General features: G+C 44.8%; 2 protein-coding genes across 3 annotated transcripts in view; one reads left to right on the top strand and one right to left on the bottom strand.

Annotated features, from left to right (window-relative positions):
- RCL1 (RNA terminal phosphate cyclase like 1) overlaps positions 1-6,812 on the top strand; it is a 69,255-nt gene extending 62,443 nt beyond the window's left edge. For both annotated transcript variants that reach the window (XM_065908001.1, XM_065908002.1), the window contains one exon: positions 1,106-6,812. In XM_065908001.1, coding sequence (XP_065764073.1) covers positions 1,106-1,256 — 151 coding nt within the window. In that variant the 3' untranslated portion in view covers positions 1,257-6,812. The remainder of the gene's footprint in view (positions 1-1,105) is intronic.
- Positions 1-14,586, bottom strand: part of AK3 (adenylate kinase 3) — a 274,466-nt gene that overhangs the window by 131,621 nt on the left and 128,259 nt on the right. The window lies entirely within an intron of this gene.

The following is a 14,586-nucleotide window of genomic DNA, read 5'->3' as shown; positions in this document are numbered from 1 at the left end:
AATTGCCAGGTGGTTGAAACCTCCAGGAAGCTGCTTGTTTAGTGAGCTGTGGTCAGTCCTATGGTCAGTGTGCTGGAGTGACGCAGGATGTGCTAGGCCAGACCAGTAGAAGACTGTATACCTGAACCATGGTCCTTCCACAGAATTGTTTTTCTCACAGTATTCTTGGGGTGAAGCCATCACTCTGTCTTAAGGAAGATGACAAGAGAGAGCTCCTTGGAACTCCTGTCCATGTTTTTTGTGAGTACTTCCCTGGTCACCTTATTTATTGCCTTCTGCCATATATGGGGCTTCCTTGGTGGCTCAGAGGGTAAAGAATCTTCCCCACAATGGGTGAGACCCGGGTTTGATCCCTGGGTTGGGAAGGTCCCCTGGAGAAGGGAATAGCTACCCATTCCAGTATTCTTGCCAAGAGAATTCCATGGACAGAGGAGCCTGGCGGGCTACAGGCCATGAAGTTGCAAAAAGTCAGACATGATTGAGAGACTAACACTTTGACATTTTCTGCCATATACACACAAATATTTTATACCGACATTTGTGTTGTCTGCCCCACTAGCCAGAAAGCTTCATGAGAGAAGGAAGTTTTGGTTGATGGGAATGTCTCCAACACCAAGGACAGTACCTGGCACATAGTAGGCACTCTAAATATTTGTTGAGTGAATGAAAGGCCTGTCAAGATCAAACAGTGGAGAGGGCAGCTTATCTCTTTCAGCAGCAGCAGCAGTTACTCTGCTTAGTTTTAGCTTCATGATACTGTGAATCATCAAAGCATGTGTTTCTCTGTATGAACCACTTGAAGATTAATGCCATATTCATGTCCACTCTAATGTGCTTGTAGGACTAACCTCCAAACTTTTCATTTATTTACTGAATTTGTCTTGTGTGCATCTCTGCAAGCTGTCTAAAATCACCTTTGAAATCTAGTAGGCTGTAAATAAACGCTATTTAATTGGCTTTGATGAGAATTTCTTAATTTCAATCTTTCCTCCTGATCTTCTAGGTTGGCAGAGGAGAAGAATTTTTTTTAAATCAAATTCCTCTTTCATTCTTCCCTCCTTTTTTTCCCCCTCCCTTTTTTTAAATTTTAATTTTTATTTTTTAGGATAGAATTTTTGCGACATTTGAAGAGCTTTTTCCAGATTATGTTTAAAATCGAAACCAAGCCATGTGGTGAAGAACTCAAGGGAGGGGATAAAGTGCTCATGACCTGTGTTGGCGTTGGCTTCTCCAACCTTAGCAAGACCCTCAAGTGATATTGTCAGAAGATGAAAGGCCCAAAGGCTTCTGGACAACGCAGAAGCTGCCGAGGAACCAAAGGGACCAGATTCATCCAGGACTTTCCTAACTTTCTGTTTGAAAACAGTCAGGATATCCGACCAAAAGACGTCTCTCTACCTTGTGGTTTTCAGCCATTTCTCTGGGGCAGACATTCCTCAGGAGGCCCAGTCACAACGGGAGCTCCCTCGGCTTACCTGGATGAAGAGTGTGCCTTCGGGACACAGTTGTACTGCTGCAGCATCACAGCTGCGTTTTAGCACTGCTTCCTGAGCCCACATCCTCAGGCTTCCGCCATATGGCTATCTTCCAGACTTTTGGAGTTTCTTACAGTTCCTTCTGCAAGGACTGACCCCCCTGAATCTTGGTTTCTGTGTAGGGATTAAATGAGATACTATGAGTGGAACCCCTTTATGAATAATGTCATGTCATGCAAATGTCAGAAATTGGTGTGTTAGACTATTTTATCCCTTGTCTTCTGAATGGACTGCTATCTTGGAGATACACTGCTCCCCATCTGGTTCATTGTATGGATTTTTGGGGAATGAATGACTAGGGAGTGCAAGGGTCCAACAAAAGTTATTGGATGTTTTCCATATCTCGGGTGTGCTATGCGTGTTCTCATTTTATTCTCCCAATAGCCCAGTGATGTAGATTTTATTATCCTCACAAGAAAAATTAAAAAAGGATATTTTGTGCCTTTTGAAACTTGATAATATAGCGATATTAGCTCTCCTGATTTCAATATCTAAGTATCAGAGTCTGGAATTTTATGCTGCTTGCAAGCTAGTAAGGTAGATTATTACTGTTTCATGGATGCTAGCAGAAAACATGAAAATCTCATGTCATAGACAAAAAGCTTTATTACTCAGAGCACAAGAAGCAGCATGAGCTTCACTGGTTTCTTTCTCCAAGTCCCACAAGATGTGGAGGGTCTGCTATGCACATCAGTGGTCTGCATCACAGGCAAGGAACATGCACATGTGGGAATTCCACCTCTTACAAGCCTGCTCTTTGTTCCGGATGGGGACATTACTTCACCCCTCAAGACTGCTTGGTGTGAACACATGATAAGTAAGGGCCAGGATAAAAACCTCCCCAGCAGGAATGTGTAGGAACATTCAGGACTTGTGGCGATTGTACCTGCTGCTAGTAGAGGCTACATGTGGTGTGTGTAGGGGGTTCAGAGTTATCGGTTGTAGGGGAAATACCTGATATTTCCATTAGGATTCCAAATGATATTGTCTACCAGGATGAACTTTTGAAGTAAGGCATGGTCTTTACCTCCCCAGGTCGCTCAGTACCCTTTTTTTTTTTTCAGTAAAAGGGGTCCAGAGGAAGTTTGTGCTCTCATGTCTGGGGGTGTGGGAGGATGTGGAGTGGGGAGCTAACACTGACAGATCAGGCCATTTTGAACTGTGGTTGTCTACTTACTGAGAGCTCTACATGCTGTGTTAGATTTCTGTTGCTGCATAACCAGTTACCACAAACTTAGTAGCTTAAAGTAGTACCATTTATCATCCACAATTCTATAGAGATCCTGGTCTGCTTGCTTGGATTCTCTGGTTATGGCTTCACAAGGCTAATGTCAAGGTGCTGGGCTCTGGGCAGGAATACATTTCCAACCACATTTGGATTGTTGACAGAATTGTTGGACTGGAGTTCCTGTTTCTGGCTGGCTGTCAGCTGCGGGCAACTCTCAGCTTGTACATAGAGGCTGCCTGCATTCCTTGTAACTTAACTCCCTCCATCTTCAAGCCAGAGATGATGCATTGAATCCTTCTCATGCTTTGAATCTGACTTCTTGTGATACCTTATATTAAGGTCATCTGGTCACAGCAGTACCTAGGTTAGTGTTTGAATAGCCGGGGCCAGGACTCTTGGACATCTGAAAATTCTGCCTACCACACATCAGTTCAGTTTGGTTCAGTTGTGTCCAACTCTTTGCGACCCCATGGACTGCAGCATGTCAGGCTTCCCTGTCTACCACTAACTCCCAGAGCTTACTCAAACTCATGTCCATTGGATTAGTGATGCCATCCAACCATCTCATCCTCTGTTATCCCCTTCTCCTGCCTTCAATCTTTCCCAGCATCAGGGTCTTTCCAATGAGTTAGTTCTTCACATCAGGTGGCCAAAGTATTGGAGCTTCAGCTTCAGCATCAGTCCTTCCAGTGAATATTCAGTACCAATTTCCTTTCGGATGGACTGGTTGGCTCTCTTTGTAGTCCAAAGGACTCTCAAGAGTCTTCTCCAACACCAAAGTTCAAAAACATCAATTATTTGGTACTCAGCTTTCATTATAGTCCAACACTCACATCCATACATGACTACTGGAAAAACCATAGCTTTGAATAGACGGACCTTTGTTGGCAAAGTAATTTTATTTAATGCTGCTGACGTTTGAACCCAGATCCACCCATGCTCAGATATAGAACTAAGGAACCACATGGCTTTGACTGTGTCCAGCAGGAACTTCTGTCCCTTGGGACAAGATTGGGAAATGGGTCCTGTTGGTCAGTTTAGGGTGACATGTAGACACTGGGCAGATCATTACAGCCAGTATAATGGACGTGAGCCTCCATCTGCTGTCAACATGAAAGTATCTGGTGGTCTCCAGCCCTCTGACTGGTACAGCTGCTTCTGGAGTGGTAGTGGTGATGCTGTAGGCAATAGGAAGACACATTTAATATTAATATTTATTTAAGCAGCCTGCTGTCAGCTCCTTCTCAGGTGCCCGAGAGAAGCAACAGGTCTTCTTGGGCGGAGGTTACTGGTACTTCTTAGTGACATTCTGCTCCTGCAGTCTCTGCCTTGTTCTTAGCTTAGTTCCTGGTTGGTGCAGCTACCGCTAGTATAGTTTGATGGGAGATTCCAGCACTTTGAGCTTGACTGTCTATCTTGACCCCTTTACTTCCCTCTGTTGACAGAGACAGACCAGTCTGAATTCAATAAGACTAGTAATTTTTTTTCTTTTTTAAGACATATACACGTTTTAGGGATCATGACAGAATCATGGCCTTGCCTTCCTGTCATGTTCCAAGCCCTGCTTCTGTCTTCTACCATCCTTCTCTGTTACATTCTGGGTGGACACCAGCCAGCCTCCTTCCATCATGATTATTTACCATATTCAACAAGACAGTTGATAAGGATGAGGGGGAAGCTAGGGTGTTGCAACATGACATGTGAATGGGGAAACAGCAGGAGGAGGCACTGCTGAAATCCGGATTGCCCTCAGAGGGCAGCTGAACCTTGTGGTTGGTTTGTTTGTCTTTATCTTTTCTGATAAAAAGTGGTGAAGGACATCATTGATTACAGACCCAACCAAAAAGCCCCCAAACTTAGGTTGCACTGTGGTACCTGTCCTCTCATTGTCACTCTACAATGAAAAATGGTGAGGAAGCCATCCCGCTCGGTCTTTCCTGGGTAAGGCCAGTGCTGACAGTTAGTTTCGAGGTGGCCAAGTGGAAGAGATAAGGGTGTGAAAAGACAGGGAGGAAAGTAGACGATTGGAGCAGAGGAGGCCTAAGGAAGTGGACAAAATTGTAGGTAGATGGAGAAAAGGAAACACCAGGGTACTAAGGTATTACTTTAATTTTGGCCGTGCCTGAGGTGGGGGTGGGATTCAACTGGTGAGGTGAGGGGGCCAAAGCAGGGTGCAGAAGTGGATTTTTCCAGGGTATTGGTTATGGTGGGTGGATTAGAGTGTGGGACCTCATTGACTTTACATATTGGTGCTTTTTTGGAGACATGGGAGTGTGCTGGTGGGTGATTCTAACAGTCTGTGATGGATGGAAAAGCAGCATCACAGGCCTTGTACCCAGCCTGGTCCTCTGCTGTTCCTCATCTGACTCTAGAGTGAAGGAGAAGTAACTTGCACCCTATCAGAGTTTCCATGTTTAGACCACCCTGGCCTGTTCTTTAGAAGTGACCAACAGTTAAGAGGAATGTCAATAGGCAAGCATAGTTTTTCTGTACTCTAGTTGACTAGGTCTGTGAAGACATTTGAGTGGGATAATTTATCAGTGTTTGGCCTCTTACAGAGGCCAAGCCACTTCACTCCTTTACTCAAGCAAATAGGGCTGTCGTATTTGTCAGGAGCAGCCTAGGTCCAGGACTCCTCTAACCCATGTCTTTCACTTGGCCCTTAATAGTTGGATAGCCTGACTCCATGCCTGAGGCACTGGCCTTTGGTCAGCATCTGTAGATGGACTGGGGCAGAGCTTTCGGCACATGGTCTACTTCCTGTCTTTCTGGTTCTTCTGATACTGGTGGTTCTAGATGTGGATCCTGCTCTGCTGACGCCCTTGTGTTAAGTCTATAGGGGAGGGGATGCTGATCTTGGGACGTAAGAGGCTCAGCTTGCTTTCTGGTCCATTTCAGCTACTGACCAGCAGTTATGGCATAAATATTTCACTTCCGCACACTTGGATTGCTTTTGGGAAATCAGGGTGGATGTATGAGGCCTTGTACCCAGCCTGGACCTCTGCTCTTCCTCACCCAACTCCAGAGTAGGGGAGAAGTAATTTGCACTCCATCAGAGTTTCCTGGTTTGGGTGCCCCCTAAACCAGAAAGATGACCTTCATTGCCTCCTCCATGCCGCTCCCATCCTCATAACATTAAGATGTTTCTCTGAAATCTCTTAGACACTCTTTATTACTGTGTTTTTCCCCCCATTCTCAACCCTCTTAAAGGGCTTTACATCTAAAAATTTCAGGTTGATTAGTTTGCTAATAATTTCTACTGTGATATGTGAAATCCTGTATTCAAACTGATGAAGGTAGGTGAATTTCTAGAAATCAGAGACTAACTTAAATGAACTAGCCCAACAATGACGCATTTGGCAGCTTCATGTGTCTACTCTCTGAATACCCTGTCACCACACGATCCTGAGGGTGGTGGCCCTGCTGTTGGACTCACCAGAGGCCATTTGGGTAACTGGTCTCCTCTTGGGAGTGAATGCTGCTCCAAAGGAAGAGGAATGTTCGAGGCAGGCGCCTATTCCTGGTGCATCTTGGATGGTAGGACTCCTGAAGATATCACTTTAGTCTTTAAGGGAAGATATTGGTGGGACCATATATTTTGAAATGGTGCCTGGCTTATTGCTTGGAGGGGTCCAATTTCAGGTCATGACAACTGACCTCAGGTTGTTCTAAACGCTGGGTACACTTGGCTCCCCATACTTCTCAAATTCTCCTCTCTCTGTCAATGCTCTGTTTCCACCTCTCTGCTGTTTTAGCTGTTAGGCAGTTAAAGGCGTTGTGCCTAATATCTGTAAGCTTTGAAGAACCAATGGGAAAGCTTACCAAAAAAAAAAAAAAAAATACTGGCTTCAAGTTAGGCAAAGAAAAAGAGCAAAAATAAATATCTACAAAATGAAACATTTTCAAATTTAAAATGTTGAAAACAATATAAATGAGTTTGTTTCTTCACACATATTTCCAAGCATATGCAGTAATTGCAAGGAATTATTGCTAGTCATATATTAAATGGGTTGCTGGTCAACCAAGCAGTTTAAAAGGCAAAATTATAAGGAGCCTTTCAGAAATTTGCCACGTGACTGTATTTTAACATTTGTGGTTTGGTGACACTGTCATAAGAGGCCTAGAAAATAAAACCATGTAAGTCCTCCCTCCTCACTGAGCCACCTCTGTAATGTTAGAGCCTCAGCATCTCCGGAGGGACTTCCCCAGCCTATGGGGCATCCCCGACTATAGGTTCTCATACACTTCTTCACACTTCACACCCTCAGTTATTGCTTAATTTTCTGTGTTAGCCTGTTTTGATGTGAAGTGGATTGATCTTTTACAATTTGGTGTGGCTGTGGTTTTAAAGTGTTTTTTTAAAAGACTTAAAAAAAAAAAGATGAATTCAATCATTTGTGAGGAAAGCTTTTGGCTTCTTGAGTTTCAGAAGAGCACTGTGGAAGTAACAGGCATAGGAATGAGACTGTGTTTGCATATTATTAAATAGCTGAGTCTGTAGCCACATGGCATCGGGCAGATCCCCTACCTCATCGGTAAAATGGAAAAGAGCTGCTGTCCACCCTGGTACTGACAGGACTTATTAAATGGTTATGTGTTAAATGCTTAGGATTCTTTTTAGCTGTTAAACCCCTGATGAGGATTCAAAGCAGTCTTTTACCTAACAGGTTCATGTCTCCATGGGTCATAAGGTTTATGTTTATATCTGTTACTTGGATGGACTCAGCCAGAAGACCAGAGGCAAGATGTGGCACCTGTAATGGGTTGGGGTCACACTGCCCCATGACATGCTATAGAGTTAAAAAGAGTGCCTACAGGCATCTCTGTGAAGTTCGCCATGTTCTAGCAGGACCCATTGTCAGGGTGAAGTGAGCAGGCAGGCTGCCTCAGGGCTCAGCACTGCTCGGCTACTGTGTGCCCCAAACCAAATGAAGAGCTCCCGTGTCGTCATGCCAGAGTGTCACCTAAGGCTGCCATGTGCGCAACTGCATGTCATCAGAACTCAGCTCTCTCCCTTCTCCCAGTATTGCTTTCAGTGTTTCTTCTCCATCAGGCATTCTCTTTAACGTTCAGTTTTTAGCAACCTTGTGGTCATAGAGATTCTACCCATTATGGGGGGGAAAAAATCCTCCAGAATTGTGTCTCCCTCTGGCTGACTCCACAATGACCAGATCTGGGTCCTGTTCTCATCCCTGGAGAGGTAGGGATGTCAGTCTCAACCAAACTGTGTAGATTGAAAGGAATGGGTAAAGTGGTTCCTGAAGGAAAACCTGAATGCTTTTACAAAGAGAAAAGGAAGGCAGAAATAACAGTTGTCTACTATAGACTGCATTACCTAGTTCCCTGAATACTCGGGAGAACATCCTACATAACTACTTGCCCACTGCCATCTTTCACCATCCAAAATCTTCCAGGATCATGGTATAGGATAGGGTGTACAGAACTTCCCTGCTGGTCCGGCGGTTAAGAATCTGCCTGCCAATGCAGGAGTCACAAGTTTGATTCCTGGTCCAAGAAGATTCCACATCCCACAGGGCAACTAAGCCCATGCTTTACAACTGCTGAGCCCATGCACCCTAGAGTCTATGCTCTGCAACAGGAGAAGCCACCGCAATGAGAAGCCCATGCATTACAACTAGAGACAGCCCTCGCACAGCAACGAAGACCCAGCACAGCCATAAGTAAATAAAAAGAATTGAGTGGGCAAGAATGAATTCAGTGTCAGCAAGACTTTTGTACCTGGAAGGCCAGAGTTAATATGGACACTGGGCAAAAGTTTATCGTTTTAGCTAGTGGTATTCTTGGGCTGGTGGGAGGAGTATACCAGGGTGGTAACACAGAGGGAGGAGAACCGGCAGTGGGAACACCATGTGGGCTGTGGACAGGAGGAAGGGTAGGAGGCCAGCTTGAAGAAAGGAGGACATGCAATGTCTGTTGGTGCTTTCCATCGTGGTTCTGTCTTTTTCCACCTCTGGAAAGACAAACTCAGAAGTGGGGAGGAAGATCAGGGCTTTTTTCCATTGCCAGGAATACACGAATTAAAATGATAATGACAGTGACATAAAAAGCTATCCCTGGAAGAGCACTGAAGACGTATATAAGTGATGACAGGAATTAGGGTGGGGACATGATGGGTATTCTTCTTATTTCCAAATAACTTGCACTATTTTGTTTTTATGGTTATATACCTGTTTCTGTGTGTGTATATGTTTACTTATATGAAGAATCTCAGGTGCAACTCCCATTATTTTTCATCAGCAGCAAGGCAAATAAAAGATTAAGCATCCTCTTTGTCCTACTCCTCTGCACCTTCTCTTAAAACACACACACACACACACACACACACACACACACAAGCAATTTACTTATGATGTGGTTGGGGCCTGTGGAAGGAAGTGCCACAGATGGAGAGGAATCCAAGGCCTGCTCATGATACTGCCCAAGTGGCTTACCTCTACCCTTGCCTGTCTTCAGGATTCTGGGTCAGAGCACTGTTTCACCTCTTAATTAGATTACGTTAGGTCTGCTCTAATGTTTCCTAGAGCGTGTTCTGTTGTACACTAGCATCATAGAATGCTTTCCCTGAAAAAGTGAAAAGAAAGTGTTAGTCACTCAGTCGTGTCCCACTCTTTGTGATCCCATGGACTGTAGGCTGCCTGGCTCCTCTGGGTGAGAATGCTGGAGTGGATTGCTATTCCCTTCTCCAGAGGCTCTTCGTGATCCAGGGATCAAAGCTGGGTATCCCACACTGCAGGCAAATTCTTTACTGTCTGAGCCACCAGGGAAGCCCTTTTCCCTGAAAAGTCAACTTAATATAGGTGTAGACGGTGTTGCAGTTTCTAGTGCAGGTTTGGAGGCCACAATGTGTACTAACATAGCAGAAGCTCTGAGGAGTCCTGTAGCTGAAACTGTCTTTGTTTTACTTACTGCTTTTCAAACTGACTTGGACATTGAACTTTCCATACCTCCACCCACAAAAAAGTATTGCATATAGTGCTTTTTTCTGCAAATCATAATTGACAGGTACTTGGTCTAGTAGGATTTTTTTTTTTAGGAAAAATAAACTATGCCATTTGTGATTGGAATATTTGTAAGAAGTCAAGCAGTTGTAATAATAAGTCAAGCGGTTAGAATCTAGTGACTAACCCTTGCCCCCATCTTACAGCATTGACACCCACACCCATGAGCTTCAGATTATGGGCCCCACCTAGTGCTATACCATCTAACCTTCTTATCTGGGTTTCTGGGAATTACAAGGGTCAGAAATGGGACTAGGCTGGGATTTTGTGTGTGTGTGTTGTGATAAACTACAATGTCCCTAATCTCTTGAGGGGGCTTCCCAAGTAGCTCAGTGGTAAAAAACCCATCTGCCAATGCAGGAGATGTGGATTTGACCCCTGGGTCGGGAAGATCCCCTGGAAGACAAAATGGCAACCTACTCTAGTATTCTTCCCTGGATAATCCCATGGATAGAGTAGTCTGGTGGGCTATAGTTTATGGGTCACAAAGAGTCAGACATGACTTAGCAACTGAGCACAATCTCTTTTAAGAGTCACATTGACTGTTCTTTCCTTCTCGACTCAGAACCTTAACATGGCAGTGGAACCCACCTGAGCTCTCAACGGGAGGGGGGTCAGAAGATGTTCTACTGACTTGGGAGCCCAGGGAGAGTGCCAGAACCCTGTGAGGGCTTAGCCTAAATCTTGGTAATAGGTCAAGGAGAAACACTTGGGGAAGGAGCACCATAAAATGATTGGCCATATTTTTACATTTCAAGCCATATTCAAGCCTGAGCCCCCAAACACCTGGATTTTCAGAACTCTGACCTGGGTACCACTTGCCAGCAGCTATCACCAAGATGTGAAGACTGGACCCTCAAGGCAGTGGGTCTGGGAATGTGGAGAGGCCTTGGGCTTTTTAAATGGGCATTTTAAAAGATGCTGGTTTAGTTGTTGTTGTGTCCGACTCTTATGACCCAAGGACTGTGGCCCATCAGGTTTCTCTGTCCATGAAGTTTCCCAGGCAAAAATACTGGAGTGGGTTGCCATTTGAATTTGCACTTGCAACAAGCCCCTACTGGCCCTGCTCCTCTGTTAATAAGCTGTCCAGAAAAGAGCCTGCCTGGATACTCTCTGAGTGTCTTCTTTAAAATGTACAACTTAAGTAGGAGCTTTCTTTTTTTTTATCCAGCATGTTATGTTTTTTTATTTCAAGGAAGGTAAAAAGGCAACTGAAACACAGAAACAGATTTGTGTAGTGTATAGAGAAGGTGCTGTGACTGATAAAACATGTCAAAAGTCGTTTGCGAAGTTTTATGCTGGTGATTTCTCACTGGACAATGCTCCATGGTCGGGTAGACCAGTTGAAGTTGATAGTGATCAAATAGAGACATTAATTGAGAAAAATCAGTGTGATATCCAAGTGGATTTTTTTTAAAGCTGTTGATGCTGTATATCAAGGAAAAGCTTTTGCATCTCTTGACAACCTGAGTGGGTACTATTTGCAGTTCTGAGTTTTGTCTTCTGGGAGTTCAGAAGGTGAAATAGCAAAGGTTTAATCAGAGTCCTGAATGTGACCCAGGTTAGGAAATAATAAAACAAACTTGAACTCCTGTTCACCCACCGGAGAGGAAGCAAAATGCAAAAGGAAGTGGAAAACAACCAAACCTCAGATGGAGGGAGCAAGTGGCAAGTGCCCTTCTTAAGAATACCAAGAAAACAACATTGGCATGGAAACCAGACAGTGGCAGGGGGAGCTGCCAGGGGAACAGCAAGGAGTCAGTCCCGTAGGGACTGTCCTGGTTGTCTCATCTGTTTGCCCCTGACCTGAGGGGACCGAACACCAAGCATCTCATATGACTTGTATATTCTTGTGTGACTCCAAGTGTTAGGAACTGCCACTGTTATGAGTAATATACAGATTCACTTTAAAGTAGCACTGAATTCATAATTCATAAAGTATTTTCTCAGTGAACTGGTTCCTTCATGTGGAAAGAGGTCTGTGAAAATTTTAGATGTTTAAAAGAGGTTCTCATGCTTTCTTAAAAAGATTAGAATGACTGTTATATTGAATGCAATTATTTTCTCCCCAGTGGTAGTCTCCTGTTGGTTACCCATCTGGAATGTTTGAATTTTTTGGCACAAATCTTGACTGTCTGCGTGTGTCTGGGGAAGGGATAGGTTAGGAGAGAGAAGCAATGGGAATATAATAAAGAGTGGCCCTTAGCAAACTGTGGATGCTGTGTGCCATTACCACCATCCTCCTTCCAGCCCGCCCACCCTGCTGCTAGGCGACAGTTAGCACAGGACCTTTAGTGGTCCTGCTCAGCCACTGGTTGTCTCCTCAGTGGCTCCCCCACCCCGCCCCCCCGCCCCCCAAGCAGCCGTCAGTGAGTGACCGTTAATGATCCTGCTCAGTCATTGGTCGGTGCCACGGTGGGCCCCTCCCACAAGCAACCAACTGTCCAGGAGTGACCTTAGTGAGGCCATTCAGCCAACCCTCAGTGGAGTGGTGGTCGTCAGGCAGAGAGTAAGGTAAGAGGTGGATCCTGGCCTTCTTCCCCATGGCCCTCCAGCTTACCTGGCTTCAGGCCAGTAAGTGAGTGGAGGGGCCCAGAGAACAGGCTGGGGGCTGTGTCCTCGAGGGCTCTAGAGCTCTCGCCAAAGCCACCAACTGGCTGACCCAGACCTTGAGGCTACAGTGAACCTCTCCCCTACCCCCACCCCTGAGACCTAATGGCAGCAGCCGTATGCCTAGAATGTCATCTGTGGGACCTGGCCCCCCACCATTTGGGTGGCCTGAGGAGCTGAAGACGAGAGGTCCTGGGCACCTGGCTCCCTCAGGGATGACAGCTGAGCAGGGTCTAGGGTCCTGGTTCTGAAGGAACCATCAACTGAGAGCTTTTCAGCCAGGACCTGGACCTCACAGGGGAAAAGTTGAGCCTTGGGACCTCATCATTTCTTGTCAGAATGGAGAGTAACATTTGTTTGGTGGATATTTACAGGAACATTGTTATCTAACCATAACCTGACCTCAGTAACAAAGGCTCTGACACCAAGAAGTCTGCACCAACTAACCCTACTCCTTCACTTTTTCTAGAAAAGGACTTTGCTGAGAGCTTTTGTTGGGGGGGAGATTTGGGAGTTTTAAGGCATGAGCACCATCTCCTTGCACACCCCTGCAATAAACTTTTCTCTGTTCCAAACTCCCACGTTTTAGTATTGTTTGGCCTCACTGTACATTGGACACATAAACTTACTTTCTGGTAACAGGAAGACTGGAGGTCATATCAGTTATTGAGCTGTTCTCAATCATCATTCAAAGAGATGACGTTCCATTTGGCATCATGATCTGCTGATACTAAAATGTGTCCCAGCTCAGCCTTCTTGCTTTGAGATAAAGTGCTGTGTTCTTCCCTCAGGATGTTTTCTTCTGTAATATAGCAGCCTTGCAAGGTGGGAAGTGTTCAAGATTTCCCTGACTCACAACTCCTACTCCTTTATGGATTTCAAAACACTTCCAGGAACATTATCTCCTTTCATCCTCACAGGCACATATGTTTAGGCTTAGAGAAGCTGTGAGACTAAATCAAGTTTACACAGTTAGTGGAGAAACTGGAAATGAACACAAAGCGTTTGGTTCCATTAGATCTGAACCATGGTATACATGTGTCTCGAGCCGGTCATACCTCTGTATGCTTTCAAATGGGTATTCTTAAATATTTGTCCAGTACTTAGAGTTGAAGAAATAACAGAAGTAATTCCTGTGAGGAAAGGGTGGAAAAGGAGAATGCTAGAGGTAACATCCCAGCTTTTGCACATCTCAGCAAAACAAAAGCTCTGCTTTATCATCTTTGTTACTCAAGCATTCACCTTGGAAGTTGTGTTAGTCAGGATTTTGTGTGTGTGTGTGTAAGTGTAACTAAGTGAAAAAAAAATAAGCTTAAGCAAAATCAGGAATATATCGATCATTAAGCTCTAGGGAATTAACTTGCTTTGGGCATAGCTGGATCCATGGACTTGAATGATGTCATCAAAGGGTATCATGTTTGCTCCATATGTCTGTTCTTCTGTTTCATTCTCACCAGGATCTTCTCACTGATGGTGGCAAGAGGCTGTCAATTCTTTGCTTACATACTATCCTTTGAGCAGTTGGAACAGAGTCTCCCTAACAGTTTCCAACAATGTCCCCAAAGAATTGAGCATCATGTTATTGAGTTGGGTCATTTGCCCAACCAGAAATCAATGACTATAACCAGAGGAATTTGCTGCTCTGATTGTGCTTGCCTGGGTCACATGCCAGTTCTTACAGCCTGAAGGAGTCAAGCTCCCAAACCATTTGCACTGAGGGTGGGGGAGGTGGTACATCACAGGAAATATTGCTTCTGATGCCAAAAGACAAGAAGATAGATACTGGGCAGGCCAGAGCAACAAATATGGACTATAGAAATGTTCTTCTGTCCACCTTAATGGGCTTTCCTGATAGTTCAGTTGGTAAAGAATCTGCCTCTGATGCAGGAGGCCCTGGTTTGATTCCTGGGTCAGGAAGATCCACTGGAGAAAGGATAAGCTATCCACTCCAGTATTCTTGGGCTTCTCTTGTGGCTCAGCTGGTAAAGAATCCACCTGCAATGTGGGAGACCTGGGTTCAATCCCTGTGTTGGGAAGATCCCCTGGAGAAGGAAAAATCTACCCACTCCAGTATTTTGGCCTGAAGAATTCCATGGATTGTATAGTCCATGGGTTCGCAACTCGAGTCAGACATGACTGAGTGACTTTCACTTTCACTTTCCACCTGAATACCTGGCAGCTTATCAATATATTC

The sequence above is a fragment of the Muntiacus reevesi genome, chromosome 17 (genome assembly GCF_963930625.1).
Source record: "Muntiacus reevesi chromosome 17, mMunRee1.1, whole genome shotgun sequence".
NCBI lineage: Eukaryota > Metazoa > Chordata > Mammalia > Artiodactyla > Cervidae > Muntiacus > Muntiacus reevesi.
Note: the sequence above shows the minus strand (reverse complement) of the source record. Positions and strands in the feature narration are given on the sequence as shown.